At 47.0% G+C, this 13,550-nt stretch overlaps 1 protein-coding gene across 2 annotated transcripts in view; it reads left to right on the forward strand.

The window, feature by feature from the left end:
• Positions 1–8,554, forward strand: part of SNAP29 (synaptosome associated protein 29) — a 34,224-nt gene extending 25,670 nt beyond the window's left edge. Inside the window, exons 3-5 of one of the 2 annotated variants that reach the window (XM_012776679.2) lie at positions 171–256; positions 2,642–2,740; positions 7,853–8,554. In XM_012776679.2, coding sequence (XP_012632133.1) covers positions 171–256; positions 2,642–2,740; positions 7,853–8,010 — 343 coding nt within the window. In that variant the 3' untranslated portion in view covers positions 8,011–8,554. Of the gene's footprint in view, positions 1–170; positions 257–2,641; positions 2,741–3,384; positions 6,117–7,852 lie in introns of those variants that run through there. The other variant, XM_075996759.1, reaches the window with a different exon arrangement.
• The last annotated feature ends 4,996 nt before the right edge of the window (positions 8,555–13,550 follow it).

The following is a 13,550-nucleotide window of genomic DNA, read 5'->3' on the forward strand; positions in this document are numbered from 1 at the left end:
AGCTTCACTCCCAGGGGCGGCTGTTGACATCCCTGCTTTGGTCAGAAGGGATTTTGCACAGAGGAGGCATTTGATTTTCAGCACATAGCCATTACTTGAAAGACCAGTGACACTGTCATAGTGATTTTCCTTTTTAAAAGTTTTTTTTTTGTGTGAACTTTTATCCAAAGATTAAAAGACGCTGTAAGTACAAGTAAGGAACAGGAGGCAAAGTACCAGGCCAGCCATCCAAACCTCAGAAAGCTGGATGATGTAGGTGAGTGGATACCTGTGTACACCCACACTTGCATGCTGGGGGGACTTCTAGGTTTGGTGTTGGCTGCGAGGGTATGGTGAATGGGGATGGCCTCTGGGCATGGTCAGCAAGGGCTGCAGCTGCTGACATCACACATGCTGGCTGATGGGTATTAGGGACCTTGCACACTCTTGGGGAAGCTGGAGGTGTGTGTTACAGTGGGGCTTCTTCCTCCCTCCTCCACGGAGGGTGGAATAAGGAAATGGAGGCTTGTGTTGCATTGAAAATAAGCTTGCAGGCCGGATGTGGTGTCTCACAACAGTAATCCCAGCTCTTTGGAAGGCTGAGGCGGGAGGATTGCACGAGGCCAGGAGTTCAATACCAGCTTGGGCAATGTAGCAAAACCTCATCTCTACAAAAAATTTTCTAAAAAATTATCCTGGGCCAGACACAGTGGCTCATGCCTATAATCCTAGCACTCTGGGAGGCTGAGGAGGGAGGATTGCTTGAGGCCAGGAGTTCAAGACCAGCCTGAGCAAGAAGAGCAGGAAGGAAGGAAGGAAGGGAGGGAGGGAGGAAGGGAGGGAGGGAGGGAGGGAGGGAGGGAGGGAGGGAAGGGAAGGAAGGAAGGAAGGGAAGGAAGGAGGGAAGGAAGGGGGGAAGGAAGGAAGGAGGGAGGACGGATGGACGGACCTGCCTGTCTTTGGTTCCTGCCCTGTGTAGCTCTGAGCTCTTCTGGCAGTGTAGGCCTAATGGCAGGAAAACTTCTTTGGTAAATAGAATAATGGGTCCCCAAGCTGCCCATGTCCTTATCCCCAGACCCCATGAATGTGTTAGGTTACATGGCAAGGGAAATAATGGTTGCAGGTGGAGTTCTAATTGCTAATCAGCTGACCTTGAGATGGGTAGATTATCCTGAGTTGTTCATTGGGGCCTAATGTCATCACAAAGGTCCCTTATAAGTAGAAAAGGGAGGCAGAAGAGAGAGAGTGTCAAAGTCAGAGATTTGAAGATGCTGCTGGCTTTGAAGATGGAGGAAGGATAAGTGCAGGTGAGCTCGGGAAGCAGGTAGAGGCTGGGAACTGGCTTCTTCCCTAGAGCTCCAGGAGAGTACAACCCTGGTAGTGCCTTAAACTTAGCCCAGTGAGACGCCCCGGGTTGGACTTCCAAGCTGCAGAACTAAAAGACAGGTTTGTAGTAGTCTGTCACAGCAGCAGCAGGAGGCTAATAATAATAATGCCACCCCCGGCCTGAGCAGGAGGAGCAGCAGCAGCAGGGCGGACAAAGCGTGCAAGACAGAATATGTGTTGAGTTAAATCACCCCACTAACTTCAAATGACAGGCCCAGAAACACCCCTTATCTGGAAAGGAATTTAGGCCTGCGGGGCTCTTTAGGCCCCTAGAGAGCCAGGCGCATCGAAATGGTGCTAGAAGCCAAATACTTACTGTGCTGCCTTTGAGTAAGGCAGGATGCATCCTGGAAGCGCTGGAACACCCACCCCCCACCCCCCCACCCCACCCCCCACCCCCCCGCAGTTGTGGTTGACACAGCTGAGTAGAGACCTGGTGGAGCAAGAGCCAGGGGGCAGGACAGACTGATACAGGTACAGTTCAGTCCAGAAAGTCAAGAACCACAGAAGGAAGTGAGTGTAAACTGAAACGCAGAGGGCCTGTTGTACCCTGGAGAAGTGGAGTAGGACCGTGTGCCCAGAAGACACAATTTTAAGGAGTTAAGGGGAGTTTTCATTGTGTGGTATAAATTAAATTAAGAGACTAAAAAGAAAAATCACCCCGTGCATAGAATGGCTTCAGCAGGCTGGTGTCAGGGAAGGTACGCTAAGGCTAGAGAGAGATGTTTCTCCAAAAGAGGTGAACTAGGGTGACAGGCTTTTCTGTGTGTGCCTAGAAACTGAGGTTCAAGGAAGATTTCTTGGGGCAAAATGTGCATTGTTTAATATTTATTTTTTGCTTGTTTAAGTGAAAAGATAGCATCGAAATAGATCTCAAAAAGAGAAAAGACCCATTCCATAATGTAACAAATTTTATTTAGACCTTGTCTGCCAGTGCAGTTTTGCACTGTTGCATTTCCACTGCCTTGTTCCTTGTGTGACTCTCTCTTGCAGAGCTTATGTACCAGGGTCTGAGCAGGTTACCCATAGGATGAAGGTCTTTGATCTCCCAAGGGCCGAGAGGGAGGCCGAGCCCTGACTGGCCCATGGAAGCGTCTCTCCCATGGGCCACGAGCCTGCCCGGTGCTCCTGTGTGCATTTCGTCCATGCCCACCCTCGGCCCTTTGGATGGTTTCAGAACCAACCCCCTCATTCCTTCCGCCCATTTTCCACATTAATTTTTTAAAGCAGCATTTCAAGGGACGTTAGTTAACGTGGTGTTTCTTTCTAAATTCAGACTCCATCCCTGGAGGGGCTAGTTCTGCCACGAGCACCGAAACTTACCCAAAGAACCCGCACCTTCGAGCCTATCACCAGAAGATCGACAGCAACCTGGGTAAGACCAAGAGCCACGTCAGCCTCCATAAGTCACCTGTGCTCCAGGTAGTTCATGCTGATCACAGCCTGAGCTCCAAGAGCCTCCCGTTAGTGCTGCCTGGCCACATGTCACACCCCACACTGAGTCGTGTCCACCTCGCCGGCCATCTCTGGATTCTGTCCACTTCTCTCCATCTCCTGCCTCTAGTCCGGCCAAGCTGTCCCCACCTCTCACTTGAATTGTGACAGCAACAGGGGCCCAGGAGTCCCTGAGAGGCCACACAGCGCACCCTGGATGTGCCCACTTGCTCCCTCTTTCCTCTCCTGTGGAACAGGCTGCCTTGGATTGGCGGGAGGGTTAGCTGACCTGGAAAGTGCCTGTCCTGGTAAGACAACGCTTGTATTACTGTTCGCATGTGGGCCACACAGCTGCCGAAGTGAGCTTTCAAAACATAAGTCAGGTGGCGCATTCTTCTGAAACGCTGGTGGCTACCCCGCACACTTAAAAACACTGCCAGGTTCCTTGCCCTTACCCCGCCTCCCTCCACCCTGTCCCCTCATCCCCTCCTTGCCTTGCAGGCTCACCGGGCCTTCTGATGCAAGTTCTTTCCTGCCCCAGGGCCCCCATCTACCCAGAGCGTTCTTCCTCCCCACTCTCTGCAGGTGGCTCTTCCCATGCCGCAGGTCTTGCATTAGCCTCTCCTGGCCTCTCGGGGCCTGCTGTTCCATAGCTCTGCCCGGCCATGTGTAATCATGTGTTTGCTGGTCTGTCCGCTCGTTCCTGACCAGGCTATAAATTCCAGGAGAAAGTGGGGATGTTTCCATTTTGTCACCACCTTTTACCTGGGACCCAAGAGGCAAGCACAAGTGATGATTTTTTGGATTGAGGGAGAAGTCAGCTATTTGAAAGTCAGACAAGAGTTGGCCTGTGGGCATTTCCGTGAGTTTGTTCCACATATGTCTCAGACTTGCTGCCTCCTCTCACCTGTATACCGTGCACAGAAATCTCTACGTGGGTGTGTCAGTCTCCTACCCCTGTTAGGAGCTGACAGAGTTGGCAAGTGCCCTAACGGTATCTAGTGGAGGGCAGACCTGAGACCCACAAAGATGCTTATTGGGTGTCCACGCACAGGCTTGTTCTTGCTTACCCCTCCCAGGAAGGGGAACACGGATGGGCTCCTTTCCCTGCTCGCCCAGAGTAGTCCCCATTCCAGCAGCCCTGAGCCCACGCACAGATGGCACCTTAGGCATACCCCTTTTCTTTTTAATAACATTTAGCCTTAGTTTCTGTGTATGTAGATGCATTGTAGGAAATAAACATCCATAATCCTGCTGCCCAGCAGTAACCCTTGATTTGGTGTGATTCCTTCTTTTTCATGTATGTATATACACAGGTATATACGATGTCAAGAATACTTGGGATCACTCAGTTATATGTATGTTTTTTTTTCTTGCTTTTTCACTTACATCTTGAACACTTTGCTAAACTACAATGTTTCTTTGAAAAGCACCACTTTTTTTTGAGACAGAGTCCCACTCTGTTCCCCAGGCTAGAGTGCCGTGACATCAGCCTAGCTCACAACAACCTCAAACTCCTAGGTTCAAGCAATCCTCCTGCCTTAGCCTCCCGAGTAGCTGGGACTGACTACAGGCATTCCCCACCATGCCCGGCTAATTATTTTATATATATTTTTTTAGTTGTCCAGATAATTTCTTTCTATTTCTAGTAGAGACGGGTTCTTGCTCTTGCTCAGGGTAGTCCCCAATTTCTGACCTTGAGCGATCCTCCCGCTCAGCCTCCCAGAGTGCTAGGATTACAGGCATGAGCTACTGTGCCCTGCTGTAAAACACCACTTTTAACAGCTCCATCCCCTGCTTGTGGACATTTAGGCTATTTCCATTGTTTGCTACTGCAAATAATCCTTTGGCCATTCCTGTGCAGAAATCTTTGGCCACATTTTGTAGCTCAATTACTAGAAATGGAATTGCAGAGTCAGTGAATAGAACCTTCTTTTGGGCATTAAAAGGAATCTTCACATAAATAAGACATTGATTTTAGAGACTAGACAAAAACAAGAACAAGTAAATAAAAAAACTGTTTCTACCACCCACAGCTCATCACTTTCACCCTGGGTGTGAATGTTGACGCTTCAGACCTGCATGGCCAGTGCCGCTGGGGGGCTGTGCCAGGCCACCTGCAGCAGCGAAGGCCCATCCCAGCACTCTGCAGGCTCCAGGCTTCTGCCCAAGCCTTGCCTGCCCTTCACCCTCAGAGCTCAGGAAGCCCTGGACAGCTGCCTCCTGCTTCTGTCCCTTGGACTCTGCCCTCTAGAGCCAGAGACTTTTCCCAGGCAGAAGGCGTGTCTGCCCAGATCTGACCACTCCAGAGAAAGCCAGAGGGGCTTGAAAGCCCTCTGTCCTTTACGAGGAGGAGGGGAGTGGCTAGGGCTGGTGGTATCACAGGTACCTGCTGGTTGGGGAGGCAAGGGGGGAACCCAGTAAGGATACTGAATTCAAGGAGTGAGGCAGGATGGACTGAGCTCTGCCCACCAATAGAGCCTGAGGGTGCGCGGTTGGCACTGAGGACTTGCAGGTCCCTGCAGGACACAGCGTAGGGTAGGAGGGCCAGGGTAGAAGGCAGGCGACTGGTTCAGAGCCTCAGAGCTGGGCCCTCCTCCTGTTGACACAGGCTAGCCCAGCTGCCTGCGGTTGAGGTTGTGGTTGGGTTGCGGAGCCGCCTTTGTTCACACTCTGCTCTTCTTAACGCACCCTCCCCCATTTCAGGGACTTGTGCAAGCCCCCAAGGACTCCAGCGCCCTTGCCTGGTGGCTTCATTTTCTCATACTTTTTATCTCAGCCTGGCCATTTGCTATCCTTTGCTGTCACGGCTGCCCATAAGCTTCCTGAGGCCTGGGGCAACTCCCAGTTTCTACTCCCCATGGAACACAACAAGGTCATGGCTTTCAACAAACTCAAGAAGCAGAGAGCTGAAAACTAATTAAAAAAAAAAAAGTAACTGACTTTGCTTTGTGGTGCCAGTGCTGAGTAATTGTGTATTCTAACCTTTTCTCGCTCAATGTTTTATATTTAATTTCTCAAGTAAGAAGGCCTGTGAAGCACCACCTCTTTCCTCTCCCCTCTGGCTCTTTCTGGGCCTTCTGTTCTTAGTAAAAAGGCTCTGGGCATGCCCTCCACCCCCGTCTGCATGCGCACGCGCACACACAGAAAAAGACGTCGCCATTCACCCTGGCAGAACCACTTAAGCCAAGACTCCTCTGCGGTTGGTGCAGCCTCACCAGGGGACCCCAGAGTCCCTGGGCATGTCTCTTCCCCTTACCCCCACCCTCAGTTCTCTATACACCATCGGTGCCAAGCAGGTCTTCCACAAACTCCTGAGGCTGGCCACGTCCTTGTAGACATTATCTCTCTTTTTTTTTTTTTTTTTTTTTGAGACAGAGTCTCGCTTTCTTGCCCAGGCTAGAGTGAGTGCCGTGGCGTCAGCCTAGCTCACAGCAACCTCAAACTCCTGGGCTCAAGCGATCCTCCTGCCTCAGCCTCCCGAGTAGCTGGGACTACAGGCACGAGCCACCATGCCCGGCATTATATATATTAGTTGGCCAATTAATTTCTTTCTATTTTTATGGTAGAGACGGGGTCTCGCTCTTGCTCAGGCTGGTTTCGAACTTCTGACCTTGAGCAATCCGCCCGCCTCGGCCTCCCAGAGTGCTAGGATTACAGGCGTGAGCCACCGCGCCCGGCCTGACATTATCTCTCTTAAAACCAAATGTTAGATTGATTTCTACAACTTTGTGAAAGATAAGGCAAATACTGTACATACTGGAAAAATCTAAAGAGGGAAATAGAATAACTAACTCAAGGATTCTAGCCCCTAGAATTGTGGCCAGGTCACTCCTGGCTGCCTTCCTCTTGCAGAACTCACCTGAGCCAGAGCACACCTAAGGAGCAGGGTCAGGGTTTGTGCTCAGACCTGGTGGAATGTACCCAAATCCTCCCTCCACCATGTGGAAGTGAGGCTCTCACTTGTCATATTCAGACTTGAATTTCAGCGATAACGATATAGCCGATGGCAAGAGCTAAGCCTCTGCCAAAAGTCCCGTGCTCCACAGTTAACTGGAGCTCAGCCTGATGGCATCTTTAAAGGAGCCGGGCACCTCAGCACTTCTTCCTTTGATATCGGGACCCTGGGTTGCAGGGCTCTGTGCACAGACTACTCAGCTTGTGACAAACCACTGTCTTTTTCCTGACTACAAAGTGAGCAAAGGAAATAGTGCCAGCCCATTTCTGGGAAATGTGATCTGACTGTCATAACCCAGCATATCCTTAGCAGCCATGTGGTAGCAATGAATGAACAAATGAGGGAAAGTATGAAGTTAGTAACAAAAGTAAAGGGTTTTCACAGCATGTGGGTCCAGTGGGAACATCTGTAGTTGATGTGTTTTCTGGCAGACCACCCCAGGGGGCAAGGCAGGGAGAGAGGTCCCCTTCTCCTGCCACCCACCGAGCAGACTGGGGGATGTAGCCTTCTTTGGAGGGGAGCTCCCTTCTTTGGAGAGGTGCAGCCTGGTGACAGGGCTTCCACGTCTGTCTCTCAGAGGTGTTTCCAGTGGTGATCCCATTATTTGACACTCCGAATCTGGGCTTGATCTAGCCTTTAGGGAGCTGGAGATGGAAGGACGGAAAGCAGCACTGCTGAGTTCTGTCCACTGATATGGGTTTTTGCTCCTAAAGATGAGGCCAGGGGTCTGGCTGATAGGGGCCAGTGTAGCCCTCCCAGGTATCCACTGTGGGGTCTAGGAAGGGAATGTGTTCCCCAGGCCCTTCTGAGCTTAAAAATATTGAAAGACAAACACCGTCATATTTAACATTGGTTATCTTGGGGGGCAGGGAATGGCCTCCACATTAAGCACATATTACTTTTTATGGAGTAAACAGATTTTCTTTTTACTTGCACACAATTTGGAAACCGTAACCAAAGCCCTGGAGTTTAGCCTGCCTTATGAGGAAGAAGACTCAGTAACGCAGAAGTTGCTGAGCCCCTGAGAGAGAGGAAGCAGCATTTCCAGTGCTGTGACTGTTTGCTCAGGCCTCCGTCTCATTTCCTCTCCCACAGATGAGCTGTCCATGGGCCTGGGCCGTCTGAAGGACATAGCCCTGGGGATGCAAACAGAAATTGAGGAGCAAGACGACATTCTTGACCGACTGACAACCAAAGTGGACAAGTTAGATGTCAATATAAAAAGCACAGAAAGAAAAGTTCGACAACTCTAAAGACAGAGAATGATTTCCACTCCATTGCGACAGAAAGATTCTAAAGATCTTTTGTTATTGTAGTATGTAATTTAAAGTGTTGCAAATGTGATAATAGAGTGGGTCTGTAAGAGATTTTTGTTATTATGAGGAAGTGTGTGTCCTGCTTTTTCCTAGGGCTGACACCTAAGTTCTGTCAGCACAATGCTTAGAGTTTTAGTCTGAGCACAGTAGCCTGGCCCTGAATATCTTGGGCCCTGAGTACCATGCTGGAATGAGAAGGAAAAGTTGGATTTCTCACTTTAATGAATGTATGGAAAGATGTGGGCAGAGTTTGAATCTTGCAGCCACCAACCTTTATTTCTCTATTTGCTGTATTTTTCATTCCTACTGTGAGTCAGCACGTTAAGGGTCAGCATGAGCCACTAAAGGACCACATGAGCCAGTCGTTTGTGCAGGGAGGGACCTCCCCAGACCTTTGGTTAGGAGTCATCACACACATACACACACAGCATTTTTTGTGATTCTCTTGTCCCCTGAAAAAGGATCAGTGTTAGATTTGGAAATGGAGTGTTGCATTCTTTGCTCTTTTGTTGACAGGTGTCTCCTCTTTCCCTCCTGCCCCTCCTGCCCCTCCATCCTTGGCACGTATTTTAGTAGCAGGTTCCAGACCAGCGCTGCTCACTGTGGTGTCTGGAAATGTGCAGGAATTGAGTGAGGTCTTCTTCTCCACCTGCTCTCATCTTGAACTCTCCATCTGTGGTTGGGAACAGGTTCTCCACTAGCTCCAGGCCACCCACTGACAGACTGGGGGGCCTTGTAGAATTTGTGAGAGTGGAATATCACAACAGATATGGCTAACAGTGATCTTCCACTCACCCCTCTGGGAATCACCATTAGCCAGGCCTTGGTGTGGCAGAAGTTTATGGGGCACCTGGGGCCTCCTGACCTGTCCAGGACGCCCACCCCCTCCTCTGCATTTCTTACAAGATGACTTGAATCCTCGCTTGGTTCTCTGTCACCCAGTTTTAGGATTAGAACTCCACAAATGATGCTCACTGTATAGAAGGATTTGGCTAAGGAGGGAAAAAGCCCAGATATTATAATTTTAAGTGGCCCAGCTTGTTCTCTCCTTTCATTTTACGAAAGGAATCATTTAGGAACATTAATTAAAACCAACTTCTGTAATAAAACTGATTTCTTTGTGTTGGTAACTCCAACAAAATATTTGAAGCCACATGGCCCTTGTCTTTTTTTAAAACAAATTAAGATATTTTGAAGATGGTGAAAGGGACTGATTTTAATAGTAACATAGGTCAGAAATTTTAAAATAACAGAGTCTTTTACCTTAAAACACAGCACTGGTCTTTAGAATTTGCAGCCTATAAATAATAGTCCCTGAAAGCAAAGAAAGTCACTAGTAATGCTGCAATTGTGCACTAGTATTTATGTAGCAATTTGTTTATAAATCTTCCCATCCCATAATGCATTACCTTCCTAAAAATACAGCCTCATAGGCAAACACAACTTTTTGTGCACACTGGTCACAAAAAGCCACCTCAGGGATTCTAATCCATGTTGTTTACAGCCGTCCCAGGGTGGGAAGACTTGATTAAAGGTGATCAGATTAGACATTTGTTTATCAATAGGCTCAGCATTATTATTCTCTTGATAACTGGTAAAAGGAAAACGTAACACCCAGCCCAAACAAAATTAGTTCATGGGGCTTGCAGCAAAAAGGCTGCTCAAAAGCATGAAACCAGCATGCAGAGCAGCCTTCTCACACGTCCCTACTCACGATTGTTCCTTCCATGTGTGTCATAATAACTTTCTCTTTGTCATCACAGACATAATAGACTCGTGGAGGTTAGTCATCATACTTCAGACCTAAAGGAATTTTTTCAAATAAATACATGTAAAGGCCATTGCCAAACATTCTCTGAGGCATTATGTGCATAATGAGATTAGTGATTTGACTGACTTGAAAGAAAGTAGCATTTTTTTGTACCTTCCCTGTCATTATTTGGATTGAGGAAGCCAACCATACCCTCTTCCTTGTTTTTGATTTTCTACTCCACATAGATAGTTGCCCTGACTTTTCTAGAAATTTGTCTTTCTCCAACACTTTAGAGGGCAACATGTATTTTATTCTATTCTTGTTTAGACCCTGTCATTCTAAGGCCTTTGCTGAGGGTCTATCCCTAGTCTGTGTGCTGGCCAGCTGCTGCTTTCTGCCGGGCTTCCCCTCTCCTGTGCCCATGAAAGACCTGTTGCAGGTGCTGCTTTATGTAGCAGAGTTGCTTGCATTTTCACACAGAACGAAGGAAAACCTGAGACAGCTCCAGAATCTTCACGATTGTGATCCAAAAGAAAATATGCCACTCTCTAGACTAGACACACCTCATGGAGACCCGCAAAGGTGCCAGGGCTGGGGGTGGCTGTGAGATGGCTTTGGTACCACAGAAAATACCAGTGAACTCATCCTTCTTGCCAGATGGAGTCCCTTAGACAGATTTTGATTTCCAGAGTTCAGCTGGGAACAAACTGTGCCTTCAAAAAAGTGGCTTTTCTAACTTAAGGTTGGTTATGTGTTAAGTGTGCTACTAACTTAAAAAATAAGTGCATTCTCCTTTGAGGAAACTATTTCTAACATCTGGTAATGTGTAACATAGCAGTGGAATTGCCTTGTGAATGTCTTTTTTATATTCTATAGGAAAGGAAACCTGAATTTAACTCAATTACAAGAAAAAAATACGTCAGTGCATTTTAATCTCTCTTTAACTTCTTTTTGTGAATATGTAATTTAAGTGTACACTACACCAATTTAATATTAATCTTATGCTTTGCCCACATAGGCCTTTTCTGCAAAATTTTTAATGTTCTCAATGTTGTTAAGCACCTTCAGCTCTGAAAGTGCTCAATACATGCCAGTGGGGTGGGGTCTTTTGCTCAGTCTTATCTTCCATGCCTTCAACTCAGCGAATGACCATATTCCATAAAATAAAATGTGAAGTTGTTTTTTAATCAAATTCTGTCTCCTACATAGTTATTTTCAACAGGTTGGTGGAGGGGATCCTCTTTGTTGAATCTTCGTATTTGGTTGTCAATGCCACCTTTAAGCCCCATAAACAGCCTTCCTTCTTTCTTTCTTTCTTTATTTATTTATTTTGAGACAGAGTCTCACTTTGTTGCCCAGGCTAGAGTGAGTGCCGAGGCATCAGCCTAGCTCACAGCAACCTCAATCTCCTGGGCTCAAGCGATCCTGCTGCCTCAGCTTCCCGAGTAGCTGGAACTACAGGCATGTGCCATCATGCCAGGCTAATTTTTTTTCTATATAAGTTGGCCAATTAATTTCTTTCTATTTATAGTAGAGATGGGGTCTTGCTCTTGCTCAGGCTGGTTTCGAACTCCTGACCTCGAGCAATCTGCCCACCTCAGCCTCCCAGAGTGCTAGGTTTACAGGCGTGAGCTTGGCCTGTTCTTTCTTTTTTTTATTTTATTTTATAATTAATAAATTATTTACATTTTCTATTCTTTTGTGCAAATCTAAGTATTATCATACCCATATGTTCTTTCATTTTTTTTTTCACCCACTTAAAAATATAAAAACCGCTTAGTTCACAAGAGGTACAAAATAGGTGGCAGGCCACATTTGGCCCATGGGCCACAGTTTGCCACCCCTGTTCAGACGGTGGGAAGGTATTCCTGTGGGTTGGGGAGGAAGGATGACTGGCCACTGTACTCTGCAAGTGAGTTCCCCATTAGGGCTCCCAGGCCCTGGACTGTGCAACATTGCAGCCCACCAAGAAAGGGAGAGCAGGCCAGGTCTCGCCCTGGCTCCATTATTCTGCCTCCATCTTTGCGTGTGACCACAGGCCAGGAATTAACTTTGAGATCCAAAAACTCTGAGGAAGCCCCTGTAGGCTAGGCTAGGCCATCTTCAGTTTTTAATCTGTCAGTGGACTAGCTGCCCATGTCCCAAAGACCACTAGGTTTTAGTGGAGATCATCCTTGGGCATCATTATAATAAGGGATGTTGAGGGTTTGAACATGGGCAGTGGACTTTTCCGAAGAGAAAAAAGGAGAGAACATTACAGAGGAAAAAGCAGGAATGAAAAAATCAAAGTGGTTCACATTTAGAGCTTCGAGTGGAGGAAAGGCTGGAGTTTGGGTGGTGGGTGGGAGATGACATGAGCAAGGTAGGCAGGTCCCAGTATGAGAGGCCTTACACACCACACTGTGGAATAGAACATTGACCTTCAATGACAGGGAAGCATTGATGGCCTCTAAGCAAGAGAGAGACATGACCAGATTTTGAAAGGATCATAAAGATGCATCACAGCATTATTTATAAAAGAAAAACAAAAGAAGCATCTAGAAACAACCTGACTAGGGAGATGATGGAGTAAACTATGGTCCACTCATAGACAGCTGCAGCTATAAAAAGTTTTCAAACAGCATATAGGATAGTGCTTGTAAGATTAACATGGGAAAAGAACAGACATAAAGCTGATTATATGGTATGGTCCCGATTTTGTGGAAAAGCAAACCAATAAGTAAATTTCGGGGGAAAAATCCTCACCCTTACATGGGTGAGGACAAGATGGGAACAAGCTACAGAGAAGACTTTTGTCATGGTCCAGGAAGAATTGAAGAGAGGCCCAAACTAGAGTGGGAGGCAGGGGCGGGCTTCAGAACACCTGGTGAGACAGGATTTATTAGGTCATTAAATCTGAAATGTCCGATTTCAAATTAAAAGTTTAGTATATCTCAAACAAGAAGCAATCAAATTAATCACAGTATGCGCCTAAACTATTGACACACTTTTGCCATCTTAACGGTAGCTTGTGTGTGCCAGCAGTGAAGAAGCCTGGAGAGTGAGTGGCAATGAACGTGTGAAAAGCTTGTCGAGAATTGAATATTTTTCTTTACAAGAAGTGGTCCAAAGCCTGGAAGAAGTGGTAGTCAGTTGGTGCAAGGTCTGGTGAATACAGTGGATGACAGAGTTTCTAAGTCCAGATTCTGTAGTTTGAGCAGCGTTGTTTGTGTGACATGTGGTTGAGCGTTGTCTTGCAAGAGGATTGGACTGTCTCTATTGACCAATCTTGGCTGCTTAATCACAAGCGTCCTCATCATTTTGTCCAGCTGGTTGCAGTAGACATCCGCTGTAATCCATTGACCAGCTTTCATGAAGCCGTAGTGGATAATGCCAGCACTGGACCATCACACAGACACCATTAGCTTTTTTTGATGAATATTTGGTTTTGGACTGTGTTACAGCCCTTCATCTTTATCCCACTATTGTGCCAAATGCTTGTGGTTGTCAAAAAATTCCATTTTTCATCACACATAACAATACAGTGTAGAAATGGTTCACCTTTATGTTGTGACAGCAAAGAAAAGCAAGCTTTAGGACGATTTCTCTTCTAATGCTCGTTTAATTCATGCAGAACCCAACTATCCAACTTCTTTACCTTGCCCATTTGTTTCAAATGGTCCAATATTGTTGGAATAGTGATGTCAAATCTTGCTAATTCACACATAGGTTGAGATGGATTCAC

The sequence above is a fragment of the Microcebus murinus genome, chromosome 22 (assembly GCF_040939455.1).
Source record: "Microcebus murinus isolate Inina chromosome 22, M.murinus_Inina_mat1.0, whole genome shotgun sequence".
NCBI classification, from domain to species: Eukaryota; Metazoa; Chordata; class Mammalia; order Primates; family Cheirogaleidae; genus Microcebus; species Microcebus murinus.